The sequence below is a fragment of the Typopeltis vanoorti genome, chromosome 21 (genome assembly GCF_054136105.1).
Source record: "Typopeltis vanoorti isolate ZY-2024b chromosome 21, IOZ_Tvanoo_1.0, whole genome shotgun sequence".
In the NCBI taxonomy this organism is placed as follows: domain Eukaryota; kingdom Metazoa; phylum Arthropoda; class Arachnida; order Uropygi; family Thelyphonidae; genus Typopeltis; species Typopeltis vanoorti.
In genome coordinates, this window is record NC_143569.1 from 12,271,383 (window position 1) to 12,292,659 (window position 21,277).

The 21,277-nt window shown below is 34.2% G+C and overlaps 1 protein-coding gene across 4 annotated transcripts in view; it reads left to right on the forward strand.

Annotated features, from left to right (window-relative positions):
* The window catches only part of LOC150094624 (ATP-dependent RNA helicase DDX54), a 350,258-nt gene that overhangs the window by 110,571 nt on the left and 218,410 nt on the right, over positions 1–21,277 (forward strand). For all 4 annotated transcript variants that reach the window (XM_090411066.1, XM_090411065.1, XM_090411067.1 and 1 more), the window contains exons 5-7: positions 2,888–2,958; positions 10,781–10,969; positions 17,450–17,637. In XM_090411066.1, coding sequence (XP_090267192.1) covers positions 2,888–2,958; positions 10,781–10,969; positions 17,450–17,637 — 448 coding nt within the window. The remainder of the gene's footprint in view (positions 1–2,887; positions 2,959–10,780; positions 10,970–17,449; positions 17,638–21,277) is intronic.

Here is a 21,277-nt window from a genome sequence, read left to right on the forward strand (position 1 = left end):
CAGTCAGTTGGAATTATTCCAGTATAAAGAATTTGATTAAATAATTTCATTAAGAAGTTAATGGCTTCCTTGCCACCATATTTCCAGAGTTCTATAGATGTTTCATCTTTGCCCGTAGCTTTCGAAAGTTTCGTTTGGTTTATTGCATTTATAATTTCTGCTGCAGTTATGAGTGGTGCTTTTCATATATCATCTCTTCTGTTATACTTTCCTCCTCATATTCTTTTTGAAATAATGTTTAATAGTAGTCCTTCCAAATTGTTTTAATATTTTGTATTGATTCAGTTTCTAGATTGTTTTTATCTTTCATTGTTAGTAGTTTATCTTTATAGATCTTAGTTAATTCTTTTATAATTTTATATACAGTTATATATATATATATATATATATATATATATATATATATATATATATATACTTGTGATTTATATATATATATATATATATATATATATATACAGCTAATTCTCTTTTTACATAGCTTTTATTTATACGATTTCAAAATAACACGGTTTAGAAAACAAACGAAATTCTATTTTTACATGATAAATTTTGATTTAACACAGTTCAAATTGTGCTTATTTTTAAAATTTCTGTTTGAATTCAGTTCTGTTAAAAAGGTATTTCCATTATAATTATCATTTCCTAGTACGGAACATGTACTTAAACTTGAATTTTGGGCAACCCCTTCGATGTTTTAAAGGGATTACTCTATGCTACAGAATGTAGACAAATGCCAAGTAGAACTTATATAGCGAAATCAGAAAAAAAGTGTTGTGGCTTTGTTTCTATCAGCAGCTAAGGATCGTGTGACTCTGTTATTTTGCAGCAGTGCTTCAGGAGATCGTATATTAAAACCATTACACATTAATTGATCCCTAAGACCCTGGCAATGAAAGGTGTGGATTTTAACATATTACCAGTGCACTGGAAGGCATACAAACAAGGTTGGGTTACAAGACAAATTTTTAATGAATGGTTCATCAATATTTTGTTCTAGAAGTTAAATGCTATTTGATGGAAAAAAATCTGGACCTTCGAGTTTCATTGATTATAGATAATGTGCCTGTCCATCCTGTTGTAGAACACCCGAATGTGGAATTTTGTTTTCTGCCACCTAATACACATCCTTAATACAACCACTAGACCAGGGTTTTATCGCTACCTTCAAAACTTACTACATAAGAACATTTCAGTACATTTTGATAAACTAGATAAGGATAATTTACTGACAGTTATTGATGTGAGGAAGAACTTTTCTATTTTGGATTGCATCAAACTTGCTAAGTTGGCATTATCAGAATTGAAACCATCAAATTTAAACGGATGGGAAAGCTACTTGGCCAGAATATGTGAAAAAGAAAAACCCTTCACCTTTGCATACAACTGAATATCCTGATATCATCAGATTAGTGCATGCAGTTGGCGGAGAAGGATTTGATGATTTTTCATCTGCAGATATTGAAGAATTGATAACTGACGAAGCTGTTAGCGATGATGAAATAATAGAAGCCTTGAGTATCTCGATGAAAAAGAAAAAAGTGATGATGATGAAAAAGAAGAGATTCCACTCACTGCAGGATTAATTAAAGAGGGGCTTCAAATGACTAGTAAAATTGCAAAGTCATTTTCTTACACATGATCCAAATACTGAATGAGCTGAACAGTTTAAATGTGAACTGAAGTCATGTATAGTGCGATATGAAGAATTATACATAGATCTAGTCAAAACAGGATTTTAACAATTAATTACAGAGTTCGTTGTAAAAAAAATCAACCTTCAGAATTATTGGAAATTAGTGCTAATTTAGTTCCTTTTACTGAAGAAATTTCTTTACCATTGCAACACGAACAGGACAGCCGAAGTGTTTCAAGTGAATGAAGTGATTTAATTCCAGTCTCACAAAAAAGAATGTGGCATCTGTCAGAAACGATGCCAAATAAAATTTAACTAATAACCATATGGGTGTGTGTATTTGGACCTTTTCGAATTTCTGTTTTATTAGTAACACATTTTTTTTTTTTAAGAGATGCATATATATATATATATATATATATATATATGCATGTGTAGAAAGTTTTTTAACTTGGGTATACTATGTTAAAGATACCAAACAATTTTATAAGCTAGATTTTAATCCTTTTTTTACCAAGTAAGTAAACAGACAAGTCAGTCAAGTTTGCGTCTGCACATAGTGCAAGTCTGAGGTAACTCATGGTAAAGGTGGCGTAGGCTCCGATAATTTTCCCTAGTATTTTCCCATAATGCAAAGCATTAGGGGAAAATACTAAGGAAAACATATATATATATATATATATATATATATATTGTTTGAAAATAACTTATTGTTGTTATCAGGTTTTCGCATCTGGAACTATTTTTTCATATGCACTGTATCCTTTTTTACACAGTTTCATTTACATGATTTTTTCTGGACTCAATCTACTGTGTAAATGGAGAATTGGGTGTATATATATTTCTGTTTTTAATTATTTTTTAGCTGATCCAGAAACTCTGCTCTAGAGACCCAATGTGGAACTGGTTTATGCCTCCAATAAGTGGGGTGGTGGTAGCGATTTTTGGTTTATTCATATACTATGTAAAAGATAGTGTATTAATCTATTAAGATGCTACATGAAACAGAGCACTTGTTGTAGGTATTTTAGTACTTCTGGGAGCAACACAAACCTGAGGTTCATAGAGCTTTAAATGCATTTATATATAATGTGTGTGAAATAATTTTAACCTGACATTTTTATTATAATGCAAAATTAATTTTTTTTTTCTACTTCAAATTTCTTTTAATCAGTTTTATTTTCGAAATTTTGGAATCTGAAATTCGTTGATTTTTTTCATATTGAACCTTTGTACATTTTTTTAAAATAGGTTTGATGTATCCTGTGTTAAAAGGTATATTAAGAAAAGGCTATAAACTTCCCACACCTATTCAAAGAAAGGTATGAAAATCATCTGTTTCATATCTATATCATTTTAAAGATTAATAGATTGAATTTTGTTATGTGCAGTGAATGCTGCAATATCTGTAATATACTTTTGTAAAAATCTTGCATGATTATGATTTACTTATGTTTTTTTTTATTTGTTTTTACAGTATTATAAATAATTATGTGGTATAAATGGTACATTATGTCATCATCATCAAATTCCTGACATGATGGTGCTATATGAAAAACTTACATCATTACTAACTTCCTGTCAACAATTTTCCTCCAAATCAATCTGTTATCAATTCCCCAACTTTATCAGATCTTCTTTTTCTGTCTTCTACTTTTTACTATATCAATCTGCCTATATCAACCTGGCAGAGAACCCTTCTTTTGCTGATCTTTCTTCTCCCATTCTGTCCATACCACCTGAGATTAGCTCTGTTAATACATTCCTGGATGCCAACAATGTCTAATTGTTTCCTAATATCCTCATTTTTAATATGATATTGTCATTGATGCTATCTGTTCACACCAATAATCTCTCTCTCTCATGACTCTCATATCTGTAGTCTCTAGTCTTTGGTCAAGTGTTTTATTTCTAACCCAGCTCTCAGATCCATAAGTTAAAATTGGTTTGATTACTGTGTTGTATATAACTAATTTAGTGTTTTGACTCATTTCTCTCTTATTCATATAAATTTATTCAGTTGACTACCTACCATACTGGCTTTGTTGATTCTGTTGTCTATTTCCATATTTAATTTACCATCTTCACTAAAAATGGGGCCTAAGTAGCTGAAATGTTTTACTTGTTCTATAGATTCCCCGTTCACAATATAGTTGATATTTTCAATGTTTCTGCCTATTTTCATTGTCTTTGTCTTGTTATTCATCATCATCATCACGAACCATGGGCTAACTGCCCATTGGTGTCTGATGCCTCCTTCACCATCTTTTTCCACCTTTCTTTGATCAGTGCGCAGTGTCACAGTTTCGGTACACCCATTCTACATCAGTCCTTTATGTTTTCTATCCATTCTCTGTATGGTCTACCTCTTCTGTTTACACCATCCATAATACCAAACATGAATGTCTTTATCTTCTGATCCTCACTCATTCTGCAGACGTGTTCAAATAATTGCAGCTTCTGTTTTATAATCTTCTGCATTAGATTCTCATTAGGTTGTCTTCTTATTGCTGACCATCATATCAAATCTATTAAAACAGTTATTCAATTTAGTCACGAAATCTTGCAGACTTGCACTGGATTTATTTAAAAGTATAACATCATCTCTATAATGTAAAGAGCTGAGGTTAACATCTCCAATTTTGATATCAGGTTTAATACCTTTCTTTCATAATGTGATCCGTATAGATAATGAATAACAGAGGGGATAATGTACATTCTTGTCTGAATGTACATTAGAGTTTTAACATCAAACCATCTTTCTCTATTTTTTCAATTCTAACTGCTGACTTACAACTCAAATAACGACTGAGTATTGCTTGCTATAATGTCCCATTGACATCACATAACTGTAGTGTTTTGAATAGCTTTTCTCTCTTGGCACCTTGTCATATACCTTTTGCAGGTCTACTAAACTTAAATACAGATCTTTGTTATATTCCCACAATATCTGAACTATTTGTTGTAAAGTGAAAATCTGATCCTGACAGCCTCTATTTGGCCTGAATCCAGCTTGTTCTTCACCAAGCTTCCCTTCCACAATCCTTCTCAACCGTTTCTCAAGTATACTTGCATAAATCTTACCAGGGACACTCAATAGGGAAATATCTCTGTAATTCTCACATTCAGTTTTATTTCCCTCTTTGTATATGGGTACTATGAGAGCTCTACTCAATCATCTGGAATTTGTCCCTCTTCCAGGTTTTCTGAACTATGCAGTGTGGCCTGCAAGACTTATACCTCCATACTTGAGCATTTCTGGTTGAATTTCATCTACTCCTGCTGCCTTCCACATTTCAGGCTTATAATGGCCTTTTCTACTTTAAGTAAGAATATGTATTCCTGATTGGATGCTTGTTGAGCATTTTTTTTACCACTGCAATGTCTCTTCTTGTTTTATTTAGCAACTTTGAAAAATTACTACCGATCATAGTAATTACTTCATATATCAAGGATTATCTTTTTCTCCAATTTTCACATCACCTTTATCATCTCTAATTCTTTTTACAGCACTCTTACCTCCATTTCTGAGCTTCTTCAACAGTTGCTAGAATATTTTGCCACCTTACTGATTTTTAGTTTCTATGTTCTTGCCGAAATATTTTTGTTCTTTTGTTTAGCTAGTTTTACACAGTGTTTAGCTTTCTTAAATTTGTCTCTGTATTCTTTAAAAGCACAAGCTGACTTATTTGCTGGGAACTTTCCATATGCTCTCTTCTTTTCCTTCACTGCCTCTTTAACTTCCTGTGTCCACCATGGAGTTCTGATTTTTCTATCCTTGCAGACAACCTCACCACATGCCTATCACCGAATCTCTAAAGTTTATTTTCTGTAATCAAACTTTCATTTTTGGTTGAATAATGTTGTGTATTTTAGTGTACAGTTCACATCTGAGAGCTGCTCAACTTTTATTTACTTCGAAATTTTCTGACATGTTCTTTTCATTGCATTATGCTCAAAACTAACTGGTGATCATTTACAATTTGAAATCCTCTGTACACTCTAGTGTCCTGCACTAGTGAGAAAACATTACTACCAACAATAACATAGTCAATGAGACTTTTCTTGTTCCTTGCCTCTTCTCTCCATGTTGTGAATTTAGTCACATTTTTATATTGGAACATTGTATTAATTAAAATGAGTCCATGTCCTGAGGAGTAATCCAGCAGGTAATTGCCATTATTATCAGCTTTGCTCTTCTCTCCAGATTTTCCTAAAATATTTCTGTATGTCTGACAGTCATTTCCTGCTTTACTATTTCGATCTCCAACAAGGACCAATTTTTCTTTTTTCATTGTGTCAATTTCTTTCTCTAAAACCTCAAAAAAATTCCTCCACTTCTACCTTAGTAGCATCTTCTTTGGGATCATAGGCACCAATAAGTCTCATTGTCCAGTTCCCCATTCTGATATTTACCCACATCACTCTACTTGATATTGCCTGCCATTCAAGAAGATTAGCCTCATATTTAGTGTTGTATACTATAGCCACTTCTTCTTTTCCTTGATTGTTATTTCCTGAATATAACATTTTGTATTTATTGCTTAGAAAGAACTCGCCAGTTTTTGTCTTTTTTGTTTCAGTCACTCGTATTATGTCGATCTGGTACTTATCCAATTCCTCAGCTAGCTCTATTTCTTTGCTTTTCAGGCTTCTTATGTTGATAGTACCAATCTTGAACTCTGATATTGAATTTTGGGCGTGTTTCAGGATCTGTTTCAGTAGCTTACTTTTTGTTGGTCGCCCTGGTTTCCTAATGAAAACAAAAGGATTCTTGTTTAACTTGTTAATTCCCCACCCAACATGAAATTCTGCCATTTTGTACCATCATTTCATGAAGGGCAATTATTATTACTTTTCCAAAGCCAGTATATTGCAAAATAGCTATGATAAGTAGCTTTTGAAAGATCTTCGAAAGAGGAGGTGATATGGATCACTTCTATAGTTTCTGATAATTTATTTTGACTGTTAACATCAGTTTAAAGGTGCTTTGTTCTGGGGGTGGGTGGAGAACACTTATTATCAGTTTTGTATGACATGAAAAACCATAGATCACCACTTTTTGGGATTGGAGAGGGGTGTACTATAAAAGTATTATATATGGAGGTCCCATCTGAGACTTCCATATTTTTATCACAAACTTCCCTTCTAATTGAAATTTTCAAGTTCAAGTGGAAATTCCTTCTGTCCATCCATTTCTCAAGAGCAGGGTGTTTCACAAGGTTGGGTTTTACATACATTACTCTGTTTGTCATCAAAATTAATTCAGTAACAGAACAGCATCTCCCTATTTGTAATTTTTACAGGTGAAGGTCAAACGGCAGTTGCAGAAAGCCATTGACTATTTTTCTGCTTGGATGCTTGAAAATAAGTTCGCATTCAGACCACAGAACACTGTGTGTTTTTGTCACAGAATTTTATCTGTGCTTTTGCCATTCTTAAGAAGAAGAAGAATAGAACAAAAAATAGCATTCTTACTTCTGGGATAAATACAAGTGGGCATATGCCACGTTTCAAGGTTCAGACTTAGGGAATCATTAATCCTCTCTAAATTTTAAAAGTGTTTGAAAATCATGTACTGGAGATCTTGTAGTCTTTGTCCAGTAATGCTTTTATTATACCTATCTTTTGATGGTGGTGCAAAGCAACATGTAAGTTAATTCAGTAACAGAACAGCATCCCCCTATTTTACCATTCTTAAGAAGAATAGAACAAACAATAACATTAAGAATTTTCCAGTTGCGGTAGATTTTTCTGCATACTGAAGACATCAGTCTTTTTTTCCAGATAGTTTGGCAAGAAACAAAAATTCCATATCCTGAATTCTGTTGATGCTAACAACAAAAACTCTGTCATTTATCCAGTCATGTGGGACAAATCAGAAAATATCTGTCGATGCTATGGTAATCTGGAAAGAAGAATTGTAGCTTTTCAAGAAATCGTCCCCCATCGGGTACATCACAACATTAACCTCAGCTATAATATCTCAGACTGTCATTGCGATACTATCCAACTTTGGCATTCACAAGTCTCTGTAATTCTCACATTAAGTTTTATTTCTCTTTTTATATATGGGTACTACAAGAGTTCTATTCCAATCATCGGGAATTCATCCCTCTGTCCCGGCTTTCTGAACTATGCAGTGCAGGTACTGTAAGACTTTTACACCACTATACTTCAGCATTTCTGGTCAAATATGATCTATTCATATAGCAATTTATTATATGAATAAATTATTAAATACATAATTTATTATATTTTTTTAAAATCTGCACAACTAGTTTCATCTTCTTAGAAGACTTCTTCAGGTGCATAACATGAGGGAACTGCCAACATTGAAAGAGAAAAAATCTATACATTAAAGCGTTAATGTATTAACGTTTGAAGCTGTTCTATATCTCTCTTCATTATTGGGTATGCGCAGGTGTTCAAGACCTGCGCATACCCAATAATGAAGAGAGATATAGAACAGCTTCAAACGTTAATACATTAACGCTTTAATGTATAGATTTTTTCTCTCGCAATGTTGGCAGTGCGCATACCCAACAATGAAGAGAGATATAGAAAACAGCTTCAAATGTTAATACATTAATGCTTTAATGTATAGATTTTTTCTCTCGCAATGTTGGCAGTTCCCTCATGTTATGCACCTGAAGAAGTCTTCTAAGAAGATGAAACTAGTTGTGCAGATTTAAAAAAAAATAATAAATTATGTATTTAATAATTTATTTATATAATAAATTGTTATATGAATAGATCATATTCGACCAGAAATGCTGAAGTATAGTGTTGTAAAAGTCTTACAGTGCCTGCACTGCATAGTTCAGAAAGCCTGGACAGAGGGATGAATTCCCGATGATTGGAATAGAACTCTTGTAGTACCCATATATAAAAAGAGAAATAAAACTTAATGTGAGAATTACAGAGATATTTTCCTACTGAGTGTTCCTGGCAAGATTTATGCAGGTATACTTGAGAAACGTTTGAGAAGAATTGTGGAAGAAAAGCTTGGTGAAGAACAAGCTGGATTCAGGCCAAATAGAGGCTTTCAGGATCAGATATTCACTTTATAACAAATAGTTGAGATAGTATGGGAATATAACAAAGATCTGTATTTAAGTTTTGTCAATCTGGAAAAGGCATATGACAAGGTGCCAAGAGAGAAGCTATTCAATATGCTACAGTTATATGGTGTCAATGGGGCATTATATCAAGCAATACTTAGTCTTTATTTAAGTTGTAAGTAAGCAGTTAGAATTGAAGGAAGTACAAGAAGATAGTTTAATGTTAAAGCTGGTGTGAGACAAGGATGTACATTATTCATTATCTATATGCATCACATTATGGTATTAAACATGATATCAAAATTGGAGATGTTAATGTCAGCTGTTTGCTTTATGCGGACAATGTTATACTTCTAAATAAATCCGCTACAAGCCTGCAAGATTCCTTGACTAAATTGAATAGCTGTTGTAATAGATATGGTATGAAGGTCAGCAATAAAAAGACAAAGACAATGAAAATAGGCAGAATCGTTGAAAATGTCAACTGCTTTATGAACGGAGAATGTGTGGAACAAGTAAAACATTTCAGCTACTTAGGCACGATTCTTAGTGACGATGGTAAATTAAATATGGAAATAGACAATAGAATCAACAAAGCTGGTATGGTAGGAAGTCAATTGAATAAATTCATATGGTATAAAAGAGAAATAAATCAGAACACTAAATTAGCTGTATACAAGACAGTGTTCAAACCAATTTTAATTTATGGATCTGAGAGCTGGGTCAGAAGTAAAACACCAGACCAAAGACTAGAGACTGCAGATATGAGAGTGCTAAGAAAGATTAGAGACGTGAACATTTGGCATTAGTGGCAATATCATATTAAAAAACGAGGATATTAGGAAACAACTTGACATTGTCAGCATCCAGGAATGCATTAGCAGAACTAATCTAAGGCAGGGGGGGGTATGGTCACTTATACAGAATGGGCGAGGAAAGATTAGCAAGACAAGTGTTCTCTGTCAGGTTGGCAGGAAAACGACCCAGAGGAAGACCAAGATATAGGTGGATTGATACTGTACAAAGTTCCTTACATGATAGAAATATAAGATCGGATAATGTTGGAGTATTGACAAGTAACAGACTAATTTGGAGGAAAATTGTAGATAGGAAGTTAGTAATAATGTAAATTTTTCATGTAGTACTATCATATCATGTACACTCTTTGAGGGTACAAGGCAGGAATTTGATGATGATATATAAATAAATATAATTTATTGTAATATGATATTTCTGCTTATTTAACATTATTTTTAATAAAAGCATTTCAAAATAATACATTTTGAGATGCTTTTAAATTTAGGAAGTTTGAGTAATTCCCTGAGTCTTAATACCTTAAAAGGTGGCATTGTTTATGGGAAAGGATGTTCGATGCCTTCTACTCTGTGGATACATGGGGGTTGTCCTGGGTCCACATAGTAGCTAAAGCCAATAATTGCTTTTTAACTCCTATAATGACATATTAAAACTATATCCATGCTATACTGTTCTTATCGAATAAATAATTAGTGCACTAAAAGTAGGTAGGTGCTGTAATTTTTTTTTTTTTTTTTTTTTTTTTTTTTTTTTGTGTGTGTGTGTGTGGGGGGGGGTTAGATAACAGAGTTTTGCTGCATTTTCTGAATTTCTGATCTGTTTCTTCATTGTATTTTTCATAAATATTTTCATGTGTGCTACTCTAACCATTGTCATTGTTTCCACTTTTCTCTAAACATGCAAAAACGCAAGCAACGTTGCTACATCAGACTTATGAAACTAGTATCACCTAATATTAAATCAAAGGACTACAGGAATAGTCAGCTCTCACTTAGCAAATTGTACTATAACAAACTAATTTTGTGGTTCCTACAAGTTCGTTATAGAAAGAGTATACTATTATGTTAAAGTTGATAGTCTGCAGTAATGAATGTCTTTTAGAATAGCATTGTACCTATGACATTGGTTGGAATTTTTTGACAGTTTATTACAGTGAACTAATTATAACAGTTTTTGCTGTTGAATCCACTGTGTAAGAACTGCTGTTAAAAAGCTATATAATCTGTATGATTTCAATAAAATATCAGTGCTATTTTCCATTCAGGTCATCCCTTTAATCTTGGAGGGCAGAGATGTAGTTGCTATGGCCAGGACTGGAAGCGGCAAGACTGCAGCATTTCTTGTGCCTCTGTTTGAGAAACTTAAGTCCCGATCCTCTACAACAGGTGCCCGAGCTCTTATATTTTCTCCCACTAGAGAACTTGCTCTTCAGACGCTGAAGTTTGCTAAAGAGGTAATAGTATGTTTTTTTCTTAATAGGTATATTTAACAGTAGTATTCAATAATATATTTGGCTAAACTTGACTGCTTTATATTTGAAACTCCCTTTCCCCCAGGCCATGAATTTTTGTTGTGATTTTCATTGCTTTGTTGTAGAACTGTCTAGTTGCTTATTAGTGACCAGAAGCAGCATAATCTTGCCACTCGTCTGTCAGGTGCACATATTTGGACGGAGTTAAAATCAAATTTTATTATAATTCATAATAAAATTTAATGGAATGAACATACAGAAAAATAATTAAGCAGTGGGTTTAATTGTTCTGATATTTTGTCTCTATAAAACAGACATCTTCAGGAACACAATATTAAAATTCTAATAACACACTCAAAGCCTAGAATCTATGAGGGATGATGATGCTAAAAGCAGACTAAACTTGGTGTTGGAGTAAATCTGGATTTTTATTACATTGTGTGAGGATAAATTATGTTACACAAAAAATGTGGTATAAATTTTGTATAAATTAAATTGCAATACGTTTTTGCAAAAGGAACAAATTTCCTAATAACATAATTAAGGAATGTGGGGCGCTTAAGGGTCAAAGCTGTATAACTGAGAGGAGACCTCCACATAGCCTTTAAAGGAATGCAGAGAACCGACCAGGGTTTCTGACCTAATGTCCAATCCTCACCTTCTTGTGGTGCACCTACTATCTACCTGGATACTGAACAAACGAGGATGGGCTGGCAATTTGGGATTTAGCCAACCAAATTGTATTCCTATTGGTTATACCAAAATACAAAATGATGGTACAACATGACAAAATTTCATGCTGCCTGGGACATCGCCCGGTTAAACAATGCCCCATTGTTTTTGTCAGGGAACCTGGAACCACGGTGAACAGCGAAAAGTCAGCTACTGGAACAAATTTAAAAACACATCCCAACTCAACATCACCAGAGTTAAAGATCGGTACTATCAACAATAGAAGCCTGAATGGCAAAGAAATGGAGCTAGCGGAGGAATGCACCAAACATAACAGCATTCCTCCATGGTATGTTTGCATTCCATCCTGCAACCTCTTGCTTTGTCAACACAGAAGTCTAATACTCTATGTCTAGCTGCAATTGTTTAATGCACACAGAACTGTGCACTTTGGTACTACTGATGGTTGAAGATCTCAGTTGACTGTACTGTAGTGTATTTCCTGATATTACTATATCCAAACAGATCACACTTGATTGTAGTAATTATACAGCAGAATCACATGCTATTCAACTTCATATAAAAGGAAACTACTACCAGAAGTAATTTATATACACTCATTGAGTTCTTTACAGGCCAATTCCTCTCCTGTGTATAATCCACACCCAGTGCTTTGTGAAGTTTTACAACTGTTGTACAAAATGATGGTCATTAATTTTTCTGTTTGGTTATGCTAGATTCCCACTCACATTGGAATAAAAGGAAGTGAGACTGCAGCTGCTAGATCAGCTCATAAATTTTCAATGTACTGTTTGACAGGCCCATATACAGACTACAGACAGTCTATAAGTACTGTCTGCACTGACAAACAGATTGCATGATATTAAACCTGAAATTAACTTTGGCAGTCTAATCAACTATAAACAGATGAGAGGAAGTTGGTCTTGCAGACTCTGCATAGTGATCTTACACATTCTTATTTACTGAGAGCTGATGACCCATCTATGTGTAAAAAATGCAACACTCTCTCATCATTTGTTATATTCTAATCAAATGTTGGCACTTCACATGAGAACAGAATGAAATTTTTACTTATCTGGCTGAGCCATATACACTAAGACAGAGCTTATCAGACAGGTAAATTACAAGAAGTTTTTAACTTTTTGAAAATAAATAATTTATACAGTCACATTTGATTATAAATTCTATTTATATGTAGATATTGCATTGTGTAAGTTACTTAATTTTTTAATTTTTACAAAGCATTATTTACTAAGTTATCTCAATGACTTTATTAATACCCTCCATACCGTTGTAACCTTTGATATGGTGCAGTATGACTTTTGCTGGCCTTGTGCTAATAAACCATAAGTCAATCAACCAGTCAACCAACCTATCAAAATTCCAAGCTCCCTAGCCTGATCAATTTCTCCTATCATAACTTTACATTCACTGACATGGAGATGATAGCCATTTTCACATGCCTACAATTCCAGCCTATTTAAATCATTCTGCAAGTACTGCATGTCATTTGCATTCCTGATTACTCTGTCTATCTTTTCATCATCAGCAAATAGCTGTATGCCTCCTGCTAAATTAATGTAAATCGAATAACAGTGGATGAAGGGCTGATTCCTGTGGTACTCCACCTATCACCTTAAATCTTGCACACTCATCCACCATACACTACTTTTTGATATCTCTTAGAAAGCCATCCTCTTATCCATGCTAATAGTTCACAATCCAGACCTATCATCCAACTTATGTAACAGCCTACTGTGATGTCCTCTCAGAAAGCCTTAGCAAAATCCAAAAATATCATGGCATATCCATTCCTCTTGTTTAACTGAGTGGTAACATTATTATAAAATTTGAGCTGGTTACTCATGATCTTCCTTTACTAAACCCATGCTGTTCATGGGAGAGTATAGATTTTCTCCATCAACCCATTTTCTTCTGCAAGCTCTTAATAGGATTTCCAGTCTCCATTTTTTTTCCAGAGATACTGATAGGGGAATGGTTTGATACATTGGACTTTTCACCACATTTGTGCAATGGGATTATCATACATTCTTTCCATTCGTGTGGAATCTTCCCTGTGATGAGACTCAAATCATTCAACCAGTTCATCTGAACACTTAGCATCCATGCAGATATCCCATCAACCCCTGTTGCCGAATTCTTATTCAGTTTATGCAGCTTCTCTGTTGCTGTCTCCTCACATGCCTGAGTTATCTCAATGACTAAGTTCCATTGTAGAACTAGAATTAAGCTCCATATTGCATACAACAGGCTCTTAGCTTTTAGCAAAATGGGGAGTCAATATTTGAACGTTTCTGCATTTGCAACCTGAATAATTTTTCTATCTGAATCAGAAGGAAAAAAAAAAGCAAGTACTTATGTGTACTTATGTACTTATGTCCTCTCAGAAAGCCTTAGCAAAATCCAAAAATATCATGGCATATCCATTCCTCTTGTTTAACTGAGTGGTAACATTATTATAAAATTTGAGCTGGTTACTCATGATCTTCCTTTACTAAACCCATGCTGTTCATGGGAGAGTATAGATTTTCTCCATCAACCCATTTTCTTCTGCAAGCTCTTAATAGGATTTCCAGTCTCCATTATTTTTCCAGAGATACTGATAGGGGAATGGTTTGATACATTGGACTTTTCACCACATTTGTGCAATGGGATTATCATACATTCTTTCCATTCGTGTGGAATCTTCCCTGTGATGAGACTCAAATCATTCAACCAGTTCATCTGAACACTTAGCATCCATGCAGATATCCCATCAACCCCTGTTGCCGAATTCTTATTCAGTTTATGCAGCTTCTCTGTTGCTGTCTCCTCACATGCCTGAGTTATCTCAATGACTAAGTTCCATTGTAGAACTAGAATTAAGCTCCATATTGCATACAACAGGCTCTTAGCTTTTAGCAAAATGGGGAGTCAATATTTGAACGTTTCTGCATTTGCAACCTGAATAATTTTTCTATCTGAATCAGAAGGAAAAAAAAAAGCAAGTACTTATGTGTACTGTATAAGAAAAAATAATAGGAAAAACAAAATGTGAGGAAACAAAAAAAAACTGACTTTTTTGTTTGGAGTGTGAAATTCTGAATATGAACATAGTATAAGAAAAATGTATCGAAGGCTTACCAAACAGAAATAGAGTATGGCTAGGAAAGAAGCTGAAGTGCTTGAAAAACAGCATTCAGAAACATGATGACTAGTGCAGAATGAATAATAATTATATGCACCTTGAAAGACTAAAAAAACAGAATATTATAACAAATTAATTATAAATATGAATTTGTACAACATTTATTCTGCAGATAGGCACATTTACTTCCTGTAATGGGATATTTCTTTTAGTTCTTGTTTTACACCAATAGAGAAATTGAAAGTATGTATCGATGCTTCAGTTTTTCAATTACAACCCTTGTGCATTACTGAAACAAATTTCAAATTTTTTTTGAGACATTACGAAATTTCTTCATGTAACATAGCTGACTAATCACAAAAATAGACTGCAAATGTTAATGCTTACAATCTTTGCTTTTGCTTTACAAGTCTGAAAAAACATCTATGTTATTATTATTATTATTATCTCACACTTCCAGGGAGTCAAGGACTGATCGAGGGAGGCTGTAAATTACCCAACCCAGCTATCATACCTACCCTTGAATTCATCACACTAGATGCACTCACTACCTGTAAGGGCAAATTATTCTGCTCACTCACTGCTCTCTGGGAAAAATTACTTCCTTATCCTTACATGTCAAGGTTTGCTTCAACATAGCAATTATCCTCTTATTATTATTATAGCAATTATATTTCATAGCTGACTAACAGGAAATGAGAGATTGAACATTATAAATTGGTAAATTAATGAAAAGAAGAATAACAACTGCAAACCAGTTACTGCTATATGCAAGGGTGATCTGATAAGTTCTCGGCCTAACAATGAAAAAAATGGATTTATAATTTCAAAATTATTTTTCTTTTTCAACATAAATCTCCCTTAAGACTAATACATTTACTCCAGTGATGCTCCAGCACCATTATCGCATCCTGGTGGTGGTTCTCAGTAAGATCTGCAAAATACCCCTCTACAGCTGCAATCACCTCTTGATTCGACCAGCGAGGAAGATATTCCTCGGTTATTGTTTTAGTTTTGGGAAGAGATAGAAGTCAGAGAGAGCCAAATCTGGGGAATAAGGTGGATGTTCCAACAATTCATAGTGCAGATCCTTTAATTTTCCCATTGCCAAAATACCTTTGTGAGCAGGTGCATTGTCCTGATGAAAGATGATTTTTTTTTCTTCTGCAAACTGGGTCTTTTCTCATGTATTTTTTCGTCTTGTCTTGTTAAAAGATTGGAATAATATTCCCCAGTTATTTTTTTTACCCTTTTCAAGATAATTAATAAACACAATGCCTTTATTATCCCAAACACCAATGCCATGACCTTTCCTGCTGATCAAACCGACTTTGTCTTTAGTGCTGAACAACCGGCTTCTGTTCACTGTTTTGACTGCAATTCAATTCTGGTCGTAACGGTGAATCCAAGTCTCAACCATAGATGAGACTTCATTACGACCCATTCACCTGGGTCATAATGGTGAATCCAATTACAACCCAGGTGAATGGGTCGTAATTGGTGAATCGACTTGGATTCACCAATAAATTGATGCACAAAATCAGTTTATTCTTGTTAAAATGCTCCAAGCACTGTTCAGAGATTTTCATGCGAGTGCATTTTTGATCTGCTGTGAGCAAGTACGGCACCCATCTTGCACAAAGCTTTTTCATTTGCAATTCTTCATGCAAAATATATCTGACATGTTCTTTTGAAATGCCTATAGTTTCAGCAATTTCATGCACTTTGACTCGCCGGTCATCCAATACCATATCGTGCACTTGATCAATGATTTCTGGTGTTGTTACACTTTTTGGATGTCCTTCACGTGGATCATCTTCAAGGCTGGTATGGCCAAAATTGTCAAAAATGAAGGAAAAGAGTGCCCATAAACTTTTATGAACTTTGAATGAATTTCTTTTGACATTAAAACCTTCTTTTACAAAGAATTTTATAACCCCATGATACTCAATTTTATCCATTTGAAGGGATACAGATAACACTTTTACTTCAGACAGCTGTATAAAACAAACTACTTCACAGAATGACTTGCAATTTCACATGGATGCTTATGACAGATGTAACAACTTAGAAAAAAAAAATCTTGTCAATAGTGTTGCCATCTATTGTTGAGGCCAAGAACTTTTCAGACCACCCTCGTAGCTGAGGTATAATACCATAAAGTGGCAGCTTTATGAAAATTGATAAAAATGTAATTTATTATTAACTGTTATAAGACTAGAATTATATCCTATAGTATGTAGTTCAAAAGCAACATTTTCGTAAGGTGCTTATTTTTTTTAAATTTACAGTGGTATAATTTTTTTTTTTTGTTATATTAGTATTTATGTTTATTCCACCCCTAGCATACTTCTACATGTGTATACAGAGCAGTGGCTAGTGATAAGGGGGGGGGGGGGGGGTGGAAGGGATAGGAAAAGAAAGGTAAGAACTGTCTGCCCTGAGAGGAAGGCTCATATATTGCAGAAATTGTAATTTTATGGCTAAGTCGACTTATGGGTGGAAGCATTGAAGGATCAGTGTTTTTGAAAGTTAATAAACAGCATATTACTGTATTTGGTTTGATGTAGTAAATTCTTATTAGTATATATTCAATATTTCTTCTCTCCAACTACATTTAGTTAGGTAAGTTTATTGACCTGAAAATAGCAGTCATTTTAGGAGGAGATAGCATGGAAGAACAGTTTGCTATCATGCATGAAAACCCAGATATACTGATTGCTACTCCTGGGCGGTTTCTCCACCTTGTGATAGAGATGAACCTCAAATTAATATCTGTGGAGTATCTGGTGTTTGATGAAGCAGACAGGTAAGTGATATTTTCTGTGTATTTTTTTATCCACATTCTCTATTGACAGATATTACTTTTTAAAAGAGTTTTTTTTCAATCATCAAACTATAAGTTTGATGATTGAAAAAAAAAAAAAAATATATATATATATATATGACAGAATGATCATTGACTCGGTTAACATACATAGTTTTATGAAAAAAAAAAAAAAATTGAATGACTAGAACCGAGATTTAATTAAAAAGGTTTTAATATAAACACACTACTAGTTTCGGCCTGTAACAGCCTTCTTCAGGTGACATTATAAAAGAAAAAACACTAAACATTGAGGGTTAAAAGACTATGAACAACATAGACAGTCTTTATATATAATTATCATTAAAACGTTGTAGTTGTATTTGAAGCTGTTCTTTCATTTGTTGCATTGTTGGGAGAGTGCGTGCTTGCTGCATCACGTGAACGCCAATACATGATTACAGCTGAATGACTATCTGGGAGGTTGTAGCTTAAGTTGTTATTTAGATGAACAGGATTGAAGATGATTTCTCTCGATTCCACAATTTTTCTCTCTATTTCGTCACTGCAACGGAAGATGTTTGTAGATTTTTCCCAGCAGACTTTGTGACTTTGGTTATCATCATTAGGATTAGCCGAGAAGAGGATATGACTTGATAATGCACTTGCTCGCTGTCTCTTGTAAGTAATGTCTCTCATGTGTTCTTCCATACGCATTTCTACAGATTTGTCTGTATGACCGAAATAAGGAATATCGCAGTCACATAATATTTTATATACGCCAGGGTATTTGAGTTGATGATGACAAGGTTTTGTTGGCTAATTAAGGAACGGATCTTTGGAAGTGGAGTGAACAAGGTTCTGATATTGTATTTTTTTAGAACTTTTGCTAATTTATGTGAAACAGTACTTATGTAAGGAATAGATATATTGCTTTTGAATCTATTTGTTTCTTCTGAGTGATGCCTGGGAGGATTAAGAAGGAATTTGTTAATGATTTTCTTGGAATATCCATTAACTTCGAAAGAAGTTTTCAGATGGTTTATTTCTGTAAGCAGTTCATTTGGATCATCAAGAAGAGAACGGGCTCTATGTCCCAAGGTGGAAATTATTCCAAGCTTATGAGGAGGGAAATGATGGGATTGACTGTGCAGATATCTGTTGGTATGTGTGGGTTTTCTATATATCGATATTTTTAGTTTACCAGCAGAAGAGCGAGTCAGTTTGACATCAAGAAAAGGCAAGGAATTATCCGTTTCAAGCTCAGCAGTAAACTTAATACTTTGATGTCGGCTATTGAGATGTTCGAGGAAAACCATAAGGGATTCATGTCCATGGCTCCAAACAATGAAGACATCATCCACATAACGTTTCCAAACTTTAGGTGTTAAAATAAAGGAAGAGTAATCCTTTATCTCCTGTTCTTGCAAATATTTACTTAGAAGATTTTGAAACCAAGGCTATCTCTTCCTTTATTTTAACACCTAAAGTTTGGAAACGTTATGTGGATGATGTCTTCATTGTTTGGAGCCATGGACATGAATCCCTTATGGTTTTCCTCGAACATCTCAATAGCCGACATCAAAGTATTAAGTTTACTGCTGAGCTTGAAACGGATAATTCCTTGCCTTTTCTTGATGTCAAACTGACTCGCTCTTCTGCTGGTAAACTAAAAATATCGATATATAGAAAACCCACACATACCAACAGATATCTGCACAGTCAATCCCATCATTTCCCTCCTCATAAGCTTGGAATAATTTCCACCTTGGGACATAGAGCCCGTTCTCTTCTTGATGATCCAAATGAACTGCTTACAGAAATAAACCATCTGAAAACTTCTTTCGAAGTTAATGGATATTCCAAGAAAATCATTAACAAATTCCTTCTTAATCCTCCCAGACATCACTCAGAAGAAACAAATAGATTCAAAAGCAATATATCTATTCCTTACATAAGTACTGTTTCACATAAATTAGCAAAAGTTCTAAAAAAATACAATATCAGAACCTTGTTCACTCCACTTCCAAAGATCCGTTCCTTAATTAGCCACCCAAAACCTTGTCATCATCAACTCAAATACCCTGGCGTATATAAAATATTATGTGACTGCGATATTCCTTATTTCGGTCAGACAGACAAATCTGTAGAAATGCGTATGGAAGAACACATGAGAGACATTACTTACAAGAGACAGCGAGCAAGTGCATTATCAAGTCATATCCTCTTCTCGGCTAATCCTAATGATGATAACCAAAGTCACAAAGTCTGCTGGGAAAAATCTACAAACATCTTCCGTTGCAGTGACGAAATAGAGAGAAAAATTGTGGAATCGAGAGAAATCATCTTCAATCCTGTTCATCTAAATAACAACTTAAGCTACAACCTCCCAGATAGTCATTCAGCTGTAATCATGTATTGGCGTTCACGTGATGCAGCAAGCACGCACTCTCCCAACAATGCAACAAATGAAAGAACAGCTTCAAATACAACTACAACGTTTTAATGATAATTATATATAAAGACTGTCTATGTTGTTCATAGTCTTTTAACCCTCAATGTTTAGTGTTTTTTCTTTTATAATGTCACCTGAAGAAGGCTGTTACAGGCCGAAACTAGTAGTGTGTTTATATTAAAACCTTTTTAATTAAATCTCGGTTCTAGTCATTAATTTTTTTTTTTTTTTTTTTTTTTTTTTTTTCATAAAAATATATATATATATATATATACACACACACACACACACAGTAAACCCTTGCCGAGTGCAGATTTGCAGAATGCAATTTTGCACACGCGTTATCTTAATTGTTTCCATTTAATTTGTCCAACGCTAGAGTTTCGTTCATACGCAGTACGCTGCAGAGCGTCGGCCAGCACCCCTGCCCGGCGCTGCCTGCCTGCTAGCTGAGTTGCCATCATTTCACTCACATTTGCAGAGCTGTAATCACTTATTTATCAGTGTTTATCCTCTTCTCCTTTTGCATTGTATTTCTTTTAATTTCAAAAATTCAATATGACATCTAAGAGGAAGAATAAAGATGATAAAGCAGCAAAAAGTTGCAAAGTTTTGACATTATCTCAGAAAATTGAAATTTTAGATAAGTTGAAAAATGGTATACGTATAAACGAATCAAGCTTAAGAGCAATATGGGAGAATGAAGAAAGATTCGGTCTAGTGTCAAAGCTTCAGGCGATACTTCGGCAAAGGTTGCTCATGTTTCAAGAAGAATTCCGCAATTGGAAAAGATGGAAAAAATATTAATAGCTTGGTTTGACAATCAAGTAAACAAAAAAGGCTCAGTTGTGGATGGTGTTGCTATTCGAAACAAAGCTTTAGATTTGTTTTCTTTTGTTTTAAATAAAGATGGCCAATCGTCAGAGAAAATCGACTTTCAAGCAAGCAAAGATTGGCTTGAAAACTTCAAGCGTCGTTTTAATTTGCACAACGTAAAGCTTCAGGGAGAAGCTGGCTCTGCAGATAAAGAAGCAGCAGAGAAATTCAAACCCCAATTTTTGAAATTCATTGAAGAGAGGGGTTACATTCTGCAACAAGTTTTCAATGCGGGTGAGACAGGCTTATTTTATAAGCGAATGGGACAACGAGCCCACATCAAAAAGACACAAAAGGTTGCCCCAGGTTTTA